The 20,127-nt window shown below is 35.7% G+C and overlaps 1 protein-coding gene across 3 annotated transcripts in view; it reads right to left on the reverse strand.

The window, feature by feature from the left end:
• ATAD2B (ATPase family AAA domain containing 2B) overlaps positions 1-20,127 on the reverse strand; it is a 123,895-nt gene that overhangs the window by 10,878 nt on the left and 92,890 nt on the right. For 2 of the 3 annotated variants that reach the window (XM_081592613.1, XM_081592612.1), the window contains 4 exons: positions 19,729-19,925; positions 15,918-16,077; positions 5,724-5,846; positions 2,813-2,950 (listed from right to left, as the gene is read on the reverse strand). In XM_081592613.1, coding sequence (XP_081448739.1) covers positions 2,813-2,950; positions 5,724-5,846; positions 15,918-16,077; positions 19,729-19,925 — 618 coding nt within the window. The remainder of the gene's footprint in view (positions 1-2,812; positions 2,951-5,723; positions 5,847-15,917; positions 16,078-19,728; positions 19,926-20,127) is intronic. The other variant, XM_081592614.1, reaches the window with a different exon arrangement.

Genomic DNA, 20,127 nt, shown 5'->3' on the forward strand with positions numbered 1-20,127 from the left:
TAAATATTTGGTCAGTTATATGAAGTGAGAGACCTACAAAAGTTGCAGGGACTATACTCTTTGGTGTTACAAACTATCAAGAGTTTTATCAGTAGATAGCTGGTACTTCCAGGTCATGATGGACACAGGAATATTTATTTCCCATATTATGTATCAAAGGTAGCTGGTTGTGCAAGTCAATTCCATTGTCCCTAAAATGAAAAGTTAACTTTTATTTTGGGATGTGGGACACTTGCACGAAGAAATTTAAATATAAAAGTTATTAAAGCAAACTAGTTAAGCTAGAGACCTATTACTTCTGACGTCTACCACTGGATTCTGAATATTAGTTGAAAGCCATAAGAGTAAAAGTAATTCATTTTTTCCAAGGCTATAAAAGTAATGTCAAATCTGGCTTAGTTTAAAAAGAGATAATATATTTTTAATATGTCAATGTTGAAAGCTTTCTGGGCAAAGACATTTTAAAAAGAAAATGCAAATATGGGCCACTAAGTGGAGAATGTTTAATCCACAGTTTTAAAATTGCTGTTGAAAGACAAATAGAAGGGAATATGATCTTAAAACAACCCTCATTTCTTTACGTCAGCACTTAATATGAACTTGCGATCTTTATCCATTAAAAGAATTCTGAAACATTATTATGTATGTGTACACTTTTCTAGAAAAAAAATGGATAAAGATCTTTTAATGGATAAAAATCATAATGTATCAACAGCACATAGTGTGTTTACGTACTTTTTTCACTCTTTCATCTTTAATCCTTACTAAGTCTCTATAAAGACACCAAGGTAAGATACATGACAAATTGTCATAAATGTTACTCTTCTTTCTTATCTAAGAATAAATCTACCAAAGGTTTCTAAAATCATTTCCAAAATTCAACTTATTTAGTGACTTGGCTCAAAATTTATTTTGCCCTCAAAACTGTACTATCATTACAATCATCTCTCCATTCCTTTTTCCCCCATTTCTATTTTTATAATTTATAGTTACAGGGTAACTGGAGATGAAATTTCCGTATTAGTCTACTTTTAAAAGCACAGGCTAAAGTGATGAGTATTCATAAGCATTCCATTACTTATATGAAAGATTAATCCAGTCCATATTAAAAGTGAAAGAAAAGTATTCAGCTTGCTCTTTCTCTAAAATGTAGAACTGTTAGGTTTTTCTACCTGTCACTTCTGACATTGGGTCCTTGCTTATTCTCCAACAACCAAAGTGACAAGAGGTTCCCGTTTCCTTTCCTCACTAAGTCATGTAGCACTAAAGCCAAGAGGCTGGACCCTGCTCAATGGAGAGCCAGCTCAATTATCTGATACGTACTTGTACCCTAAGCAAAAGCTAGGAACCTTTCTGAAGCAAGTTTACTTCTAATGCTTTCATCCCAGATAAGAAAGAGAAAATGTTCTTATTTGCGGGGAGGTCAAACTAGAGATGTTTTCCCCGTGTTTTTATAATCACTTCTAATGCTTAGTGAGATTGTGGTCAAATAAGAGAAATTGGTTATATATGTGCCACAAGAGTAAAGATTTTTGTTCCAGTCACTGCTCTATCACCTTTTTCAGGGGTACTATGTGTGAAAATCCCATTTAGAGGCACAGTCTTTAAAATCAAGTTTTACAGCATCTCTGAGCTTATTCCTAAAACTAAGACCTTAGGAAAGCAACTCTTCCATAGGGAGATTTAGATATACTGATTTAAGTAACTTAATGTAAAACAGTCAAATGATGAGTCACATATGCCATCTACTGGTCAGAAAACAAAACTCACATTTGTGGATTAAAAAACATTTTAACACTTATAGAAAATTAAAACTGCTGAAGCAATATTCAATATATTTTAGTGGATAAATTTTTTATCAGTTGCAGAGAATGTAAAGATTTCAACATTTAAGTTAGAGTGTTATGTTAGATAATCCAGGTCACGATTCAAGGTACAACCAGGACAAATAGCTTAATCAGCTTCTGGGGACGAAAGGCACCATTAACTCCCTCAAATTTTCTCACACATGAATGCCATTTATCAAAAAGAGGACAAGATAAAAAAAAAAACAACAACAAAACTGAGTCTGGTTCATTCATTCAACTTCAATACCACTGGTGGAAGAACTTATTATGGCCATGCTTACTGACAGCTGGAGCAGAATTACCACCATTATATCAGAAGAACAGCGCTCACAACCCAAAGATGGCCATCTTTAGTGAAACATAAAGATTGCATTAGGAAGATGCTGTGTTTATTAACATTTGTCTTTTAGAAATTTTTACAGATCACCATGAATAAGGAAAAGTGAGGAAAACATAGAACACTGAATTTTCCCCTTCTAAATACACCTCACTTACAAAACAAACAAAAAAAAGAACAAAACAAACAAAAGAAAAATAAATAAATACATCTCACTTAAAAAAAAAACAGAAAAAGAAGGCTGAATAGATTTTTCCCAGAAAAATCAACTTTCTGCTGTCAATTCAGGCACTCTCTTAAGCCAGAGTTTCCATTTCCCACCATAATGAGAGCACCCTGCATAACATACAGCAAGGAGTTGAAGGTGGGGTGGATAAAAATCTATTGGCTACACATCTCTTTCTAAAACCCAAAGTTTAAAGCTGAAAATATTTAAATCTAGTTCAACTGCAACAGCAAGCACTGAACAGAGATAGAAAAAAAGTAAATAAGGTTAAAGAAATATACTGATTCAGCATCTTACCCCACAAGCTCCTGGCAGCCCTTTGGTGTGTGTGCCCAACTCCTAACACTTCTGCCTCATTCACAGTTGTTCCCACTGCTGGATAACAAGATCTCAAATACTCACATGCACATTTATTTGCAGAGCTGTGCCAGACATCCATTGGATTTCTTTGTTTGTGCCGAAATGCCTCTTCAACTCTAGTTTCTGTCTTTCGAGTTCCAGTACCATGAGGATTTATTTGTTCTGCTGTTACCGATAAGCCTGCAAGCAGAAGATAAGCGATACCTATTTAAATATTCCCAGCTACATAAACCAACAAGGTTAAAAAAAAAAGTCTGAAATACTGAGTTTTTAAAGTCATTAATTATACTTGGACAGTTTGTAATTTGGATGAAAATGGTACCTTTTGTTTTAAGATGGGAAAGAAACTAGATATCATATCATAAAAATAAAATGGTAGACCATGCTTATTTACACTTAATCCCCAAAGGGCCCCATGTTAACTCACTTTATTTTGCAAAGGGATACATTTCACATTTTTATGACTGTAAGACAATAAGATTATATATTGCCAAAAAGTCATGATTTCTGCCATCTTAGAAAGTATAAGCATATACTGGACTACTAAACCCCATTCATATAAACCATTTCCATCTGATATAAGCTGGCTATTCCACCACACGGTGTAAGTTTGGTTTTCCTGCATTGATCTTCATGAAAATAACTGTTCCATCTCAATTTTCTTTACTAGATCTCTTTCTTCTATGCTGTCTTTAGTGTTGCCATCCAAGTTTCTAATGACTATCTCTGGACTCCCTTTTCTTCTCACTTTAATCTACATCTTCCACCACAAGTATCATTCATGCCTTCAGCTTCTACTGTGATTATATAATTATTCCCAAATCACATTTTAGTCCAAAACTCTCTTGAGCTCCTGGTTTATATCAGCTGCCTACTTGATATCCTGCATATCCTAAAGACAGATCAAATTAAAAATAACTGGTTTCTCTTTTTCCCACAAAAAGACCTGTCCTTATATATTCCCTCCCTCTACTGGTAGTATTAGCATCTCTTTAAATCATTAAATCAGTAATGTGGCAACTAATTTCGCCTCTTTCTTTCCTTCCCAATACCTTCCACCCCTGCAGCCACAACTCTCTCATGTTAATCCTACCTTCATTTCCACTTCACTAATTAAAACTCTGGACTACTCCAACAGCCCCTGCCCTCCAACAGTTTAACTGAGGCACAATTAACACAACATAAAAATCACTCATTTCAAGTGTACAATTAAGTGATTTTTAGTGGATTTACAGAGCTGTGCAATCACACAGCAATCCAATTTAAGTTAACTGTTCCAGGCAATCACTAATCCACTTTTTGTCTCTATAATAGACTGGTTTTTTGTGAACATTTCATATAAATGGAATCATACAATATGTGGTCTTTGGTGACTGTTTTCTCTCACTTAGCATAACATTTCTAAAGTTCACCCATGTTGCACCTTGTTCCTTTTTATAGCTGAGCAGTATGTCATTGTACAATACACCCTGTTTTGCTTACTCATTCATCAGTTGACAGACATTTGGGTTGTTTCTAGTTTTTAGTTGCTGTGAATAATACTGCTATGAACATTCATGTACAAATCTTTATATGGACATATGTTTTCATTTCTCTTGGGAAGATCCCTAGGAGTAGAATCGCTGGGTCATATGGTAAACATTATGCTTAACTTTTTTAGAAACCGCCAAAATGTTTGCAAAACTGGCTCCGACAGCTTTTTAACTAGGCTCTCATCCTCCCACCCTGCCACAGGGAGACCTTGCTATTTCCTGCTGCCAAAACAATTTACCAATCCATTCCACTGCTTCAGATACTTCAATGACTCCTACTGCCTATGACAATTGTTCTCAAACTTCAGTATACATAAAAACCACTGTTAAAGCAAAGATTTCTCAGGCTTACTACTCTCAGAGAACCTAGTTTCCCAGTTCTAAGCTGATGTGGGTAATTAACACACATTTTAAAAAACACAGACCTACAGAATAAAGTCCAAGTCCATGACACTGATTCACTCAATTACTTGCACTTATATTCTAAATAAGGAGGAGAGAGACAACAACAATAAAAAAATGAAAAAAGCTATGGTGACCAGAGCCTATATTAGGTTAAGTGGCCAGGGAAGGCCTCTCTAATGCAGCAGAAGAAAAGCATATTCACAACTTCAATGTCCTCAACCCAGGTCACCTTCTGAGCTCTATTTCTCACCCTTCTGTACATCTTCAGCAATGCCAAACAGTTTGCAGTTCTTCAGCTATGCCACGTTATTTCATGTCTCTGCAATTTTATGCACTGTGCGTTCTGCTTACAATACTTCCTCCTTCTCTGTCACTGCCTCCTCCTTCCCTCTACTTCACTACAGACAACACTTGTACATTCATTCCCCAAACTCTGATCAAAATACCAGGTTTCCTACCAGGAAGTCTATCCTCTGTGATGAATATGCTTCAGTTAGTGCATATGCCACAATGCACTTGATTTGTTTTACACTTACTCTCTCCTACTAAAGTATGAGTTCCCAAGGACAGGATTATATACTGAACAAACAAAACACATGTGCTATGTGTTCATATTAACAAAATCGCACATAAAACTCTAATAGGTTAAAAAAAAAAATATTCCTAAATTTTTAAGAATTAGTATCAGATATTACCTGTTGAAAACAAACTCTTCAAATATGAAAACCTATCTAAATCCTTTAAGAACAGAAATCCATAATTAACAAAGATGTGTTCCTACAAAAGAAATTTCACCAAATACTGCTTTATTTCTATAATTGGCACTGAAATTATCACAGAAAGTAAATTTTTAAAATATCTTTGAGAATGTACATGAAGTATATTCGTATCAGAAATTAAGTAAAGGCTGGGCCTCAAGATACACTTTCATTACACCAGCAACTGTAAATAAACACCATCCAGTGACACTCGGTGACCTCTTAGTCTTCAATAGCATGTTCACTTCTATAACTTACCTCTTTTTATTCTTGCTTCCTTAATTTCTTCACAGAGTTTATTAAATTCTGGATCCAACTCAGCTGCAATGATGGCATGTGCAGTATCCTTCAGAGTACAAGCCCTGTGCCTAATTATTTTGTCTGTTAAAAAGTTGGTATACATTTATTATACACACAAATGAAATAACATGAAAAAAGGGCATCTTAAGAAGAAAAGTAAAAGAACATAAACATTTAAATAAAACTGTAAAAAGCATTTCTAGATAAGAAACAAATTCATTTTAAGTGATGAGTGAAAAATAAATACAGGCTTCCCTGGTGGCTCAGTGGTAAAGAATTCACCTGCCAATGCAGGAGAGATGGGTTCGATCCCTGGGTCGGGAAGATCCCCTGCAGAAGGAAATGACAGCCGACTCTAGTATTCTTGCCTGGGAAGTCCTATGGACAGAGGAGCCTGGAGGGCTATAGTCCATAGGGTCGCAAAAGAGTCAGACATGACTTAGGGACTAAACAACAACAAAAAATATAATAAACTACTCAGTTAAGTTGACAATCCTCTGAGAACTGTACTTCTAGAACTTCAAAGTACTAAGCCTACTTAACAAATCATTACCTCAAAGATATGGCTTTATTTGATAATTTTGAAAAGTGTATTACTTTAAATAAAAATTCTTTAAATAAAAAGAATATTCATCATACATCCAGCACCAGAGTTGCCATGCATAGACACTGAGGTTTCAGAAAACCATACATAATTTTCTCCATAAGAGAAAGCTGGTCAAAATTATGTTAAAGAATCTAATGTATGCTAAAGCAAGGGTGACCTATTAAAAACTTGTGACAGAAACAAATATGATAAGGCACTCTAAGAATGCAAGATGATATAAACTGTAGGTAGTTCTAGGAGAAAAGTGCATACTCTGTTCTAGGTAAACTATACCTAAAACTGGTAATAAAAGAAGAGTCTCTCTGCTTTACACTAACAGAGAAGTCCTCATTCATTAACAAGATGACATAAATGTGCTCCCTAGAGCTGGCAACTCCAAGATATTACAAGTCACATAAATGCATTAAAGTCACTTAATTTGTAATAGTATTTAGAACTAGAATCCAAGTCACAAAATAATATCTGCTTTTTCATCTCTAGCAAAGACAAAAAGTATAAAAATTATTTTACATATAACTTTTCTTATTAAAACATCTAATAGTGCATTGTGGAAAATCTTACAAAAACAAACATGCAGCTCTCAAAAAGGCAGCCAACTAGTATATTTCCTTCAATATATTTTCTCTAAACTGTCACTCAATAAATATTGATTGTCAACTGTACCAGGAACTGAGTCAGGTGATGGCTACCCAGTAGTGAACAAAACAGGTCTCCACTTTCAATGAGCTTTTCAGACTAGTATAGGAAAGAGGTATTTAACCAAATAATCTCATATGCACATAGAAACACCTCCGCCTACCCTTCCCTCACCCCTCAAAAAAACCTGTAAACAGCTATGATCAAAATCTACAGAATACTGAATGGGCAAGTCAGGGGAGAAATCTCTAAATTAGGGGGCATTTAAGGTGAGACTCAAAGCATACATTAGGATAACCACTGACAAAGGGAAAAAGCAGTACAGGTTCAGAAAATACCATGTGAAAAAGTTCTGAAGTAAAAAGATCTTGGAGATTTCTAGAAACTGAAAGGTAGCCTATATGATTAGTACACAATAAGCAAGTGGGAATCTGACCATATTGAAAGTATTTTAGATCTTATCCTAAGAGCAATGAAAAGACCCAAGCAGGGAAATAACATGATTTAATTCTCTAGATGATAAGAGGCCACTGAGTGGTTTTCAGACAGAAAGTGTTTTGATTTGATTTGTATTTAAGAATATAGTAATACAGGCAGTACCAGAGGTCAAGGGAATGATAAGATGGAGGTTGGAAGACCAATTAAGACTCACGGGGAATTCTCTGGCAGTCAAGTAGTTAGGACTTGGTGCTTTTCACTGCTAGGATCCAGGACCTAAGCTTAATCCCTGGCTGGGGAACTAAGATCCCACAAGCTGCATGGCGTGACCAAAAAAAAAATTTTTTTTAGGCTAAGAAAAGTAGTCTACAAAGGTATAGAAAAAGAGGATATGACTGAGAAAATAGTGTGGAGGAGTGGAGGGAAATTCATTCACTTGTCTACTCACTGAATCTCCATTTATTTGAGCATCCATTTATGAAACATTTTCTACATATAAACTGTGTCAGTGCTGGAAATATGCAGCCCTGGCCTGAGAGATGCCTAAAATGAGTGCCCCTTTAAATCCTGTTCATCTCCAGGTAATGTCTTCTCCTCTGTGCCCTGCTCACACTGTACATGTACCTAATACACGCCTGATGAAATTGCATTATCATCAGCTGCTGCTGTCACAACACAAAATTCAAAACTGCCACCTCTGTGCTACCCCTATACCTTAACCATCGAGTATAATCACCAATAATCAGGTATTTGTCATTCCTATAAAAGAGTGAGTTTCTAGATAAGAGAGACTGTGGTGTATTTATAAACTGTTATGGGTTAAACTGTGTTCCTCTCCAAAATTCACATGTTGATACTGTACTCCCCAATATACCAGAATGCGACTATACTTGGAGTAGAGCCTTTAAAGAAGTAATCAAGGTAAAAAGTCCTAAGAGTAGGCCCTACTCTAATCGGACTTGTGTCCTTAGGAGGAGAGGAAATTTGGAGACACACAAGAAATACCAGGGGTACATAGACACAGAGAAAAGATGACCATGTGAGGACACAGCAAGAAGGCTGCCATCTGAAGGCAAAGGAAAGAGCCTTCAGAAGAAACCAAACCTGCCGACACCTTGATTTTGGACTTTTAGCCCCCAGAACTATGAGAAAATCAATTTCTGCTATTTAAGCCATGCAGTCTGTGGCATTTTATTAAGGAAGTGCTAACAAATTAATATCATAAGATACAGCATAATGTCTGTCACACAGTAATTATTCAATATGTATTACTCCATCTTAAGAGGCAAAGACTATCACAGTATTCTAAACACTCAGCTCAGTAACAGCACATGGTACTTACAAATAATAACAGACAATGTGAATGAGTTTAACTGAAGTATAACCCATAGAGGGCTCCAAACACCGGACTGAATCAGTGAGCTTTATTCCTAAGCATCTAGTACAAAACAGAAGATTTCGAGAATACTACAAGACTAAGGTTGAAATTTCAGCAAAATTTGCTAAATGATGGTATGTATTGTGAATACACTTAAGGGCTAGAGGAGGCATTAAGTACAGAACAAACAATGGGGAACAGTTAAACATAAAACATATCACATATTTATGAGATAATAATTAGGGTCCAATATCTGACCTGGTCACATTTAGAACCTACAAGTTAAAATTCTTCTAGTTAACATATTTAATTTTTGTCCATGTTATCCTCAAGGGAGAATCCAGGTAAACACTTAGGCAATACATATAGCTTCCAAAATGTTGGCTTTTGTCTTCTATGTATATGCTAGCTTTTTCCCAAAACGGCCAAGTGTTCTGTAAAACAGAGCACTGTAAGCTTTCAAATACTCATAGGAGCTTGTAAAAGTAATACAAAATTCATGTAATTTCCACTTGCTACACAACAGACCCTGAGGTTGTTTTTCTAATACATAACAAGTTGTTCTGTTGCTAAGAAAGAAAACAGGGCTCTTGACTAAAGATATGAAAAAATCTGAACAGAGCCGAAATCATGGTTTTGAATATGATACTTTTTGCATCTAAAACAGTAAAGGAATAAAGTTACAAGTGTACCATGTCAACTCTCTGAGACAGAGCCATATCCTTTGATTATACAACTACATTCTATAATAAAAGGATATTATGCACCAGAAATCAATGCTTCTTTCATGAAAGTAATATTATTTTGATGTGATTATAATTAAGTTACACAGAAGAGGGGGAAAGAATCTGGACTGATCCTTTCTACTAGCTTTTTCTAATCATTCAAATTCATTTATCACTAGCAATCCTTAGATTTGTTCCAAAATAGAATTCAATTTTAAATGTGGTCCAGGGAATACAGTAAAGGGTCATTCTAAAGTAAATGTATAGGTACCCACTAAGGAAACAATTATGTCAAATTAAGGCACAATTTAAATAATAATGATAACAAGAACAAATATATGAACAACTAACCTTTATGGAATACTTATCATATCCCAGGCACCATGCTAAGGACTAACATATTCAAGTTGAACCATATGAAAATGACAATTTCATAAGGTAGGGCCTAATATATTTTCTCATCTAATGCTTACAATTACCCCAAGAGAAGAGTAATTATTCCTATTTGCAGACAAGGAAACTAAAATTTAGAGGACTTAACTTTATTTCCTAAAGAACTAGGAAATAAAATGGGGACTGAAGCCTAGGTGTACATCCAAAGCCCGTGGTCTCATTACCTACTGCACAACGTCATTAACCTCTATGTCTTGAAAACCTAACAGGATGAGAGCGTAGGTGCTCAAGTACTCTCACACACTGCTTAAGGCCACTATATAGACACTTGTGCAGTTGTACCTTCACCCAGAACCTAGCAAGGGAATCAAAGGAGACTGACATCCAGCCGATTCTTTATTTTACCAGCCAAACTGTGGCCCTGTTACAGATGCCATCTACACTGCAAAGGAGATTCTCTCAGTCACACAAAACTGCTATGTTGGTTAAAAAGTGCCCCTGATGCTGCTAGAAGATGATTTTTTAAATTGTGAGAAACTTTTAACAACACAGATTTAAAGCCTTAAAAGAGATTATACACTCTTTGATACAGAAGTTTCACCTTAAGGAATTTATCTTAAGGAAATAATTAAGGACATACACAAAATTTATCCTATATTCATCAATGTTACAATAGAGAAAAAAGCTAAAAACTCTAATATGCCCAACAATAGGGTATTAGCTATAATACATTCATTCATATGATAAAAATTACATGGTAGAAATACATTAACTCAAACTTTTCACAAAATATTACATGAATGAAAGTTTACAAAAGTTATATTTTCATTTTAGTAAAAATATTATGCATGTATGCATTTCATATATCGTATTTGTGCATATGTGTGTGAGAGAGAGAAAAGGAGGGAGGGAGGGAGGGAGGCAGGGGGAGAAAGAGAAAGAAAAAATACTAGGTAACAGGATTATAGGTTATAGGTTACGCTTTCTTCATTTTTATCCTCATAAATTTTATCCTCATAAATGATATATAATAAAAAGTCAAAATAAAACCTAAACAAACAACAAAAACTACAAGAGATAAATGTCCTAAAACAAAGCTTAAAAACTATTAAAAGCAGTAAAAGATACCAAAAGCAGCTATATAAAATTTTATTTTGCCACTTAACTTGGAACTAAAATGTGTGATTTACTGTGGTATAAATTTAGATAAGAAATAATCAATTTGTGTAGAAATGAGAAATCCAGGTCATTCTAACAAGTGAACTGAGTTAAGAACCACTACCCATAAATACATACATAAAGTAGAAACTATACTCTATAAATATCTTTAGATAACTGAAAGTTTAAATGAATTTTTTAAAATTAAAAGCATCTTACTTTTATATCACCTGTTGAAGAAACAGAATTCTCAACAGAGTGAGAAAAAGAATGACCCCTGCCAGATGGGAACTGGCCTTGGTGTACTCACATTAAATATAAACAACTTTACTGAATACCACTCTGTGACCATGATGGATCAAGATAAAAACAAGACCACTCCATAATCAGATCTGAACACAGACAAAAGTATGAACACTGCCCTACAAAAATAACCAAATATAGTCCTATCCTTGGTAAGATGAATGCCACTTCTTTACCAATCACAACTTTAGTCTGGTTCCATTCTTCTTACTTTCCAGGTTCTTAAAATACCTAGTCCCCAAATTACTCCCACTTCCTAAAAGCATCTATTCCACTGCAAAGCTCTACTTCCTTAAATTTTCCTCAAAATCACTTAACACAAGCTCAAATCCTGTATGTTTCCCCATGATGTACATTCTCCTTCATTACAATGTATCAATAAATTGAACTTGTTGAACTACAGATTATTCCTGGAGGTCTCCCCTGGAAGGCATTAACAGAACTGAAACTACAGATTTGAGTACAGAGTAGGATTAGGAGTAAAATAATAAATTATATTGGGTTGGCCAAAAAGTTCATTTAGGTTTTACATAAGATGTTATGAAAACATTCATAAGATGTTTATTTACATATGTAAACATATGTACAGTCTATAGAACAGATAATGTCCATCTACCCAAAGGGATCTTTTGATAAGTAAACTTAACTATAATAAGTTTCCAGAAATCCGAAATGCCCAGTGTTTATTGGCACTGGTAATGGTGACTAAACAAATCAATCTTAAATTCTCAATTATTCAGTTTTCCATCTTACCTGAAAAAAATTAGAACCTAAGTATAAAAATGAAAAGCAAATCAAGAAACTAAATCTTGAACATAATAATAAAATCCTTTAATTTAAATATATTATCTAATAATTTAATAAATGAATTAGCAAATATAAACTATCATATTGAATGGTTTGCGTTGGAAACGAACAGAGATCATTCTGTCGTTTTTGAGATTGCATCCAAGTACTGCATTTCGGACTCTTTTGTTGACCATGATGGCCACTCCATTTCTTCTAAGGGATTCCTGCCCACAGTAGTAGATATAATGGTCATCTGAGTTAAATTCACCCATTCCAGTCCATCTTAGTTTGCTCATTCCTAGAATGTCGATGTTCACTCTTGCCATCTGTTTGACCACTTCCAATTTGCCTTGATTCATGGACCTAACATTCCAGGTTCCTATGCAATATTGCTCTTTACAGCATTGGACTTTGCTTCTATCACCAGTCACATTCACAGCTGGGTACTGTTTTTGTTTTCGCTTCATCCCATCATTCTTTCTGGAGTTATTTCTCCACTGATCTACAGTAGCATATTGGGCACCTACTGACCTGGGGAGTTCATCTTTCAGTGTCCTATCTTTTTGCCTTTTCATGCTGTTCCTGGGATTCTCAAGGCAAGAATACTGAAGTGGTTTGCCATGCCCTTCTCCAGTGGACCACATTCTGTCAGACCTCTCCACCATGACCCGTCTGTCTTGGGTGGCCCTACACGGCATGGCTTAGTTTCATTGAGATAGACAAGGCTGTGATCCGTGTGATCAGATTGTCTAGGCAAACCATTCAATATCACGGTAATCCAAGTCTATACCCCGACCAGTAATGCTGAAGAAGCTGATCTTGAACGGTTCTATGAAGACCTACAAGACCTTTTAGAACTAACACCCAAAAAGATGTCCTTTTCATTATAGGGGGCTGGAATGCAAAAGTAGGCAGTCAGGAAACACCTGGCATAACAGGCAAATTTGGCCCTGAAGTACAGAATGAAGCAGGGCAAAGACTAATACAGTTTTGTCAAGAGAACGCACTGCTTATAGAAAACACCCTCTTCCAACAACACAAGAGAAGACTCTAAACATGGACATCACCAGATGGTCACAACTGAAATCAGACTGATTATATTCTTTGCAGCCAAAGGTGGAGAAGCTCTATACAGTCAGCAAGAACAACACCGGGAGCGGACTGTGGCTCAGATCATGAACTCCTTATTGCCAAATTCAGACTTAAATTGAAAAAAGTAGGGAAAACCACTAGACCATTCAGGTATGACCTAAATCAAATCCCTTATGATTATACAGTGGAAGTGACAAATAGATTTAAGCGACTAGATCTGATAGAGTGCCTGATGAACTATGGACAGACGTTTGTGACATTGTACAGCAGACAGGGATCAAGACCATCCCCATGGAAAAGAAATGCCAAAAAGCAAAATGGCTGTCTGAGGAGGCCTTACAAATAGCTGTGAAAAGAGAAGTGAAAAGCAAAGGAGAAAAGGAAAGATATTCCCATCTGAATGAAGAGTTCCAAAGAATAGCAAGGAGAGATAAGAAAGCCTTTCTCAGCAATCAATGCAAAGAAAGAGAGGAAAACAGGAGAATGGGAAAGACTAGAGATCTCTTTAAGAAAATTAGAGATACCAAGGGAACATTTCATGCAAAGAGGGGCTCAATAAAGGACAGAAATTGTATGGACCTAACAGAAGCAGAAGATATTAAGAAGAGGTGGCAAGAATACACAAAAGAACTGTACAAAAATATCGTCATGACCCAGATAATCACGATGGTGTGATCACTCAGAGCCAGACATCCTGGAATGTGAAGTCAAGTGGGCCTTAGAAAGCATCACTACGAACAAAGCTAGTGGAGGTGATGGAATTCCAGTTGAACTATTTCAAATCCTGAAAGATGATGCTGTGAAAGTGCTGCACTCAATATGTCAGCAAATCTGGAAAATTCAGCAGTGGCCACAGGACTGGAAAAGGTCAGTTTTCATTCCAATCCCAAAGAAGGGAAATGCCAAAGAATGCTCAAACTACCACACAATTGCACTGATCTCACACGATAGTAAAGGAATGCTCAAAATTCTCCAAGCCAGGCTTCAGCAATACATGAACCATCAACTTCCAGATGTTCAAGCTTGTTTTAGAAAAGACAGAGGAACCAGAGATCAAATTGCCAACATCTGCTGGATCATCGAAAAAGCAAGAGAGTTTCAGAAAAACATCTATTTCTGCTTTATTGACTATGCCATAGCCTTTGACTGTGTGCATCACAATAAACTGTGGAAAATCCTGAAAGAGATGGGAATATCAGACCACCTGACCTGCCTCTTGAGAAACCTGTATGCAGGTCAGGAAGCAACAGTTAGAACTGGACATGGAACAACAGACTGGTTCCAAATAGGAAAAGGAGTACGTCAAGGCTGTATATTGTCACCCTGCTTATTTAACTTATATGCAGAGTACATCATGAGAAATGCTGGGCTGGAAGAAACACAAGCTGGAATCAAGATTGCCGGGAGAAATATCAATAACCTCACATATGCGGATGACACCACCCTTATGGCAGAAAGTGAAGAAGAACTGAAGAGCCTCTTGATGAAAGTGAAAGAGGAGAGTGAAAAAGTTGGCTTAAAGCTCAACATTCAGAAAACTAAGATCATGGCATCTGTTCCCATCACTTCATGGGAAATAGATGGGGAAACAGTGGAAACAGTGGCAGACTTTGTTTTTTGGGCTCCAAAAATCACTGCAGATGGTGATTGCAGCCATGAAATTAAAAGACGCTTACTCCTTGGAAGGAAGGTTATGACCAACCTAGATAGCATATTTAAAAGCAGAGACACTACTTTGCCAACAAAAGTATGTCTAGTCAAGGCTATGGTTTTTCCAGTAGTCATGTATGGATGTGAGAGTGGGACGGTGAAGAAAGCTAACTGCCGAAGAATTGATGCTTTTGAACTGTGGTGTTGGAGAAGACTCTTGAGAGTCCCTTGGACTGCAAGAAGATCCAACCAGTCCATCCAAAAGGAGATCAGTCCTGGGTGTTCACTGGAAGGGCTGATGTTGGAGGTGAAACTCCAATACTTTGGCCACCTGATGCAAAGAGGTGACTTATTGGAAAAGACCCTGATGCTGGGTAGGATTGGGGGCAGGAGGAGAAGGGGACGACAGAGGATGAGATGGCTGGATGGCATCACCGACTTGATGGACATGTGTTTGGGTAGCCTCCGGGAGTTGGTGATGGACAGGGAGGCCTGGCATGCTGCGATTCATGTGGCCGCAAAGAGTCAGACACGACTGAGCGACAGAACTGAACTGAACCCGAAACTATCATATACAGGATGGATAAAAAATAAGGTCCTACTGTACAACACAGGGAACTATACTCAATATCATGTGGTAAACCATAATGGAAAAGAATATGATGAAGAATATATGCATATACAACTGAGTCATTTTGCTGTACAGCAGAAATTAAACACAACACTGTAAATCAACTATACTTTGATAAAAATTATTTTAAAGAATAATAAAATCCTCTTATTTAAACATATTTTTTAGTAATTTAACAAATGAATTTAATAATTAAATTTAATATTTAAGCATATACTTAGTTCTTCAACAAGAAAGTTCTAATGTGTCATTAAGACTAATTTTTCTATCTGAAATATGGGCAGGTTTTATTTATATTTTAAACTATCTTCTCTTTGATCACCAAAGGCACCCTTGCCCAGTGCATTCTTACCTCCTGGATCCTTATCTGGATTGTACTCCAAAGCGTTGCTACAGATGAGGTCAATATCTTTTAGGAAATCCTTGGCAGTCAGGTAATTATGCTTATCAATTTTAGTTATTACTGTTGATAAGTCCATTGGTTCCTTGATTACTTCAAGATAATCTGAAACCTAAAACAAACATGGTATTTTAATGAAAATTACTTCTGGTATTTCATATAATCTATTCATAAAAACACAAAAGAAAAATCAAAGTTATTTTAAAACTAAATCTAGATTTCTAGGAAATAATTACATATAAGGATAAAATTATTATAGAGCAATTTATGCCACTAAAGATACTATGTCATACTTTCCATGAAAAGCTTCAGTTTCAAGTCATATTTAATCAACTCTGTAGAGTTTCTTATCTCAAAATATGAAACCAACTGTGTCAGCTTTTGTTTTTTTTAATCCTTTGGATATACCTGAGAAGAAAATGTATGGGTAAAAGTACCCAATAAGCATCAATAAATGTTACCTAAGCAAAAAAATTTTAAAGGAAAATAAAAAGAAACATTTTTTTTCATATTATTAGAGAAGTTCTTGGGTAGATCTCTTTAAAATCTCTAAACAAAAACATTTTTTCTTTTTCAGTTTTCCAAGGTGAATCATTTCATGGAAAGAGTTTTCTACTCCTTTGGAGTCATTACAAACATTTGAGTCAATTATATAACAAAAGTAGGTATTGTTTCCATGACTAATAGAAGATTTGCTGGCCTTGTCCCTAAGTATAAGCAAATCTACAAGCAAAAAATAAATTTTGCTCTGTGTGATTTTTCTGGGAGATAACCCAAAATAGAGATATTAGTCATGACTGCCCACTAAATTTTATGTTTTATATCACTTGACCAATTAGAAAGCTCTTCCACCTATATATCTACAGGCATACCTTGTTTTATTGCATTTCCTTTTATTGCGCTTTGCAGATACTACATTTTTTAAAAACTGAAGGTTTGTGGCAACCCTGCATTGTCAGTTGATGGTTAGCATTTTTTAGCAATGAAGCATTTTTTAATTAAGGTATGTACATTGATTTTTTTTTTTTTTTTGTAGACATAATGCCATTACTAGGGCTTCCCTGATAGCTCAGTTGGTAAAGAATCCGCATGCAAGGCAGAAGACCCTGGCTCGATTCCTGGGTCGGATAGGCTGGAGGAGGGATGGCTGCCTACTCCAGTATTATGGGGCTTCCCTTGTGGCTTAGCTGGTAAAGAATCTGCCTGCAATGTGGGAGACCTGGGTTGGATCCCTGGGTTGGGAAGATCCCCTGGAGAGGGGAAAGGCTACCCACTATAGTATTCTGGCCTGGAGAATTCCATGGAATCGCAAACTGCTGGACACGACTGAGTGACTTTCACTTCACTTGAATGCCATTACATAGTGTAAACATAACTTTTATATATGCTGGGAAACCAAAGAATTCATATAACTTCACTTTATTGCAATATTCACTTTACTGCCATGGTCTAGAACTGAACCTACAACATCTCCAAGGTGTTCGTGCCTGGACTGTCTTCCCCAACGCAAATCTCAAATCAAGTAATTAGTTCTGACATAAACACAGTCTTAGAAATGTTTAATCAGTCTAGGACCAAATCCTGTGAATATGGTAATTTCTGCTGTATGAAATTAAAGGCTAGTTTTCTTCACTGTAGATAGCGCAGATGCCTTTTAAATTTGCATATATAATATATATTTACATGTATAAATACACCTATATGCCTATGCCTATAGAATAACATAAGCATATATATACTTATGTTTTTAAATTTTTATGTAGGTATGTGTGCATGTTTTAATTTATTTTTCATCCTCTAGGAGCTAAAAAGCCAGCCAATCTCCTTACAGGGGAGTAGTGGAGCTTTACCCAGCAAGCAATAGTTCAGAAGGTATTAGTTGGATTCTTGGCTCTGACACTTGATATGTATTGTGTACATGTGGAAAACATGTTATAAACCTTTGCACTATAAAAATTTACATTACTAAAGACCATAACATTTCAGCACCTATGTTTAACTTTAAATTCACTGCTTATTTTCTAAACATTTTTTTTCTCTGCAATCTGCTTTGGAATTCAGTGTTTTTAGACATTTCAAATTCATATAAGTTTTTGTGTTTTAGGTTATCTAAATGTTATTATTTTAGTTTCCCCTCTCTATCCTTCCCAGAGACTCCTATGTTTTCAGCCTTAAAAGCAAACAAAGAAGTAAGGAAATTGAGGAGAAAAAAAAAAAGAGGAAAAAGAGAAAACATAACTCTAAAATGAAAGTTTTAACTGACCAACATTTTCTATCCCCTTCTACTGCCTTACCACCATTTATATAACTTTTATTCTATCACAGATGGCATATGAAATCTGACAATCTCTTCTGGCTAGACAGAAAATGTTTTCCTGGGCAAAGACCAAGCTGGTTCATTCTCAGCCTGGGAGACGACTTGGGGCAAGTCCTTACCAATTAAATGTCAGCATTCCCATAACCAATTTGAAATAAACATTTTTAACAACCTTTAAAGGCGGCTTATAATTTTAAGAATTTCAGAAAACACCATGAGATTAAAAAATATGCTTCACAAATATAGAATGATATGTATTAATTGTAAAAGCAAATAGGCAAGCCTTGTCATTCCAGCACAAAAAGATGGATGATATCTATGATATGAAGAACATGGGCTTCAAATTTTAAGAAACATTTTTCTTGGTGTGTCACTTGACAACAAGCCTCAGTTTCTTCAACTGCAAACATAATAATGACCTCTGTAGTGGTGCTGAAAGGATCAAATAGCAAAAACTATGTGTTGTGGATAAATATACGAATAAAATTATACAGTCCCTTTATTCCCAAAAGGGAGATATGGGAGAATAGATATATTCAGGCTTTCCAAGAGGAAAAAACATAACACTAGCTCCAGGCATAGATGAGGTAATGGTTCCAAAGGAATCTGCTCAGATCCAAGAGTACAGATTTCACAACAAGGACACAACATTAAACTCTGAACCACTTCATAATTCAAATTTTAAAAAAGAATAAAAAATTAAAAATAAAAACACCAAAGTTGTTCAAACATGGAGTCTGAACTATAAGAAGAAGGCTAGTAAAGACTGCATCGTGTTCATCCACACACTACATTATCCCAGGATAAAACAAAATAAAACAAAATGTATTCTACAGTATTATAGTAGATTCCAAATGGAAAATTTCTTTTCTCATCATCACAAATCATGCTCCCACAAGGACACAAAACAATACACATAGAAAGTGAGAAATTTTCCACTGGGAGCAGAGAAAATTCTTAGAAAGAAAAATAATAGGCTATGCTCAACTTCATATAGCATCTTAGTCACAGGCATTTCCAAAATATGAAAGACAAATTTCAGGTTTCTTAGCTACCTCTTTCAGTAAGATATACACACAATTTGGGAAACTGGTATTAATTGATTAATACCAATATTCTTTTGGAAAGCAGGATTTATCCTGGAATAAAAATAGTCTAGTATGGACAATTCACTAAAGTAACTTTTAATCCTCTTCTTAAATTGAAGAATAAGAGATCGCAAAGATCAGTACTAATTAAGAGGACATATACAAACTGTCACTAATTTCACCCAAAGTCACCAGATATTTGCTGATGACACTGGTAGTTATCACATGGATTAAAATTTTACAGGCTAGGGGTAATATTCATCCATGCCTTTGCTTTTTTTCCTTCCAAAAAAAGATGTCAATATTTTTTTCTTTTAGCCAGTTCAACTTCATTGTTTGCACACTACTGAAACAAGACCTCTTCAATATCCACCGGTTTGCTGAAGATGTTAAAGCGTTTATCTGTCGCCAGCCTCTTGGTTACATCCCTGAGAAACAACCGCAACTCTCTTAAAGTATTTTCCTCTTGGTCCTCCATCCGAATTTTCTCTGATTCTGATAACTGACGAGGTGGAGAAGGTAATGCAAGTGGAAGTACTTCCATTGCACAAAGACCTGAAGAAAGTAGAAGAAAATGTTAAGATTCCAACATGGCAGGTCCATGACCTACCTCAATTATTTTTCTGGCACTCCCTTGAAATGTTCTTTTAAGAAGAGAATTCCAAATATGCGTGAACCATGCAAATCCAGCAGGTAAACATTTGAATGGGAACAAAAGTACATAAGGAAATTACTTATAAAATAACTTACAACAAGA

The sequence above is a fragment of the Giraffa tippelskirchi genome, chromosome 4 (genome assembly GCF_054371585.1).
Source record: "Giraffa tippelskirchi isolate mGirTip1 chromosome 4, T2T-mGirTip1v1.2.pri, whole genome shotgun sequence".
Taxonomy (NCBI): Eukaryota; Metazoa; Chordata; class Mammalia; order Artiodactyla; family Giraffidae; genus Giraffa; species Giraffa tippelskirchi.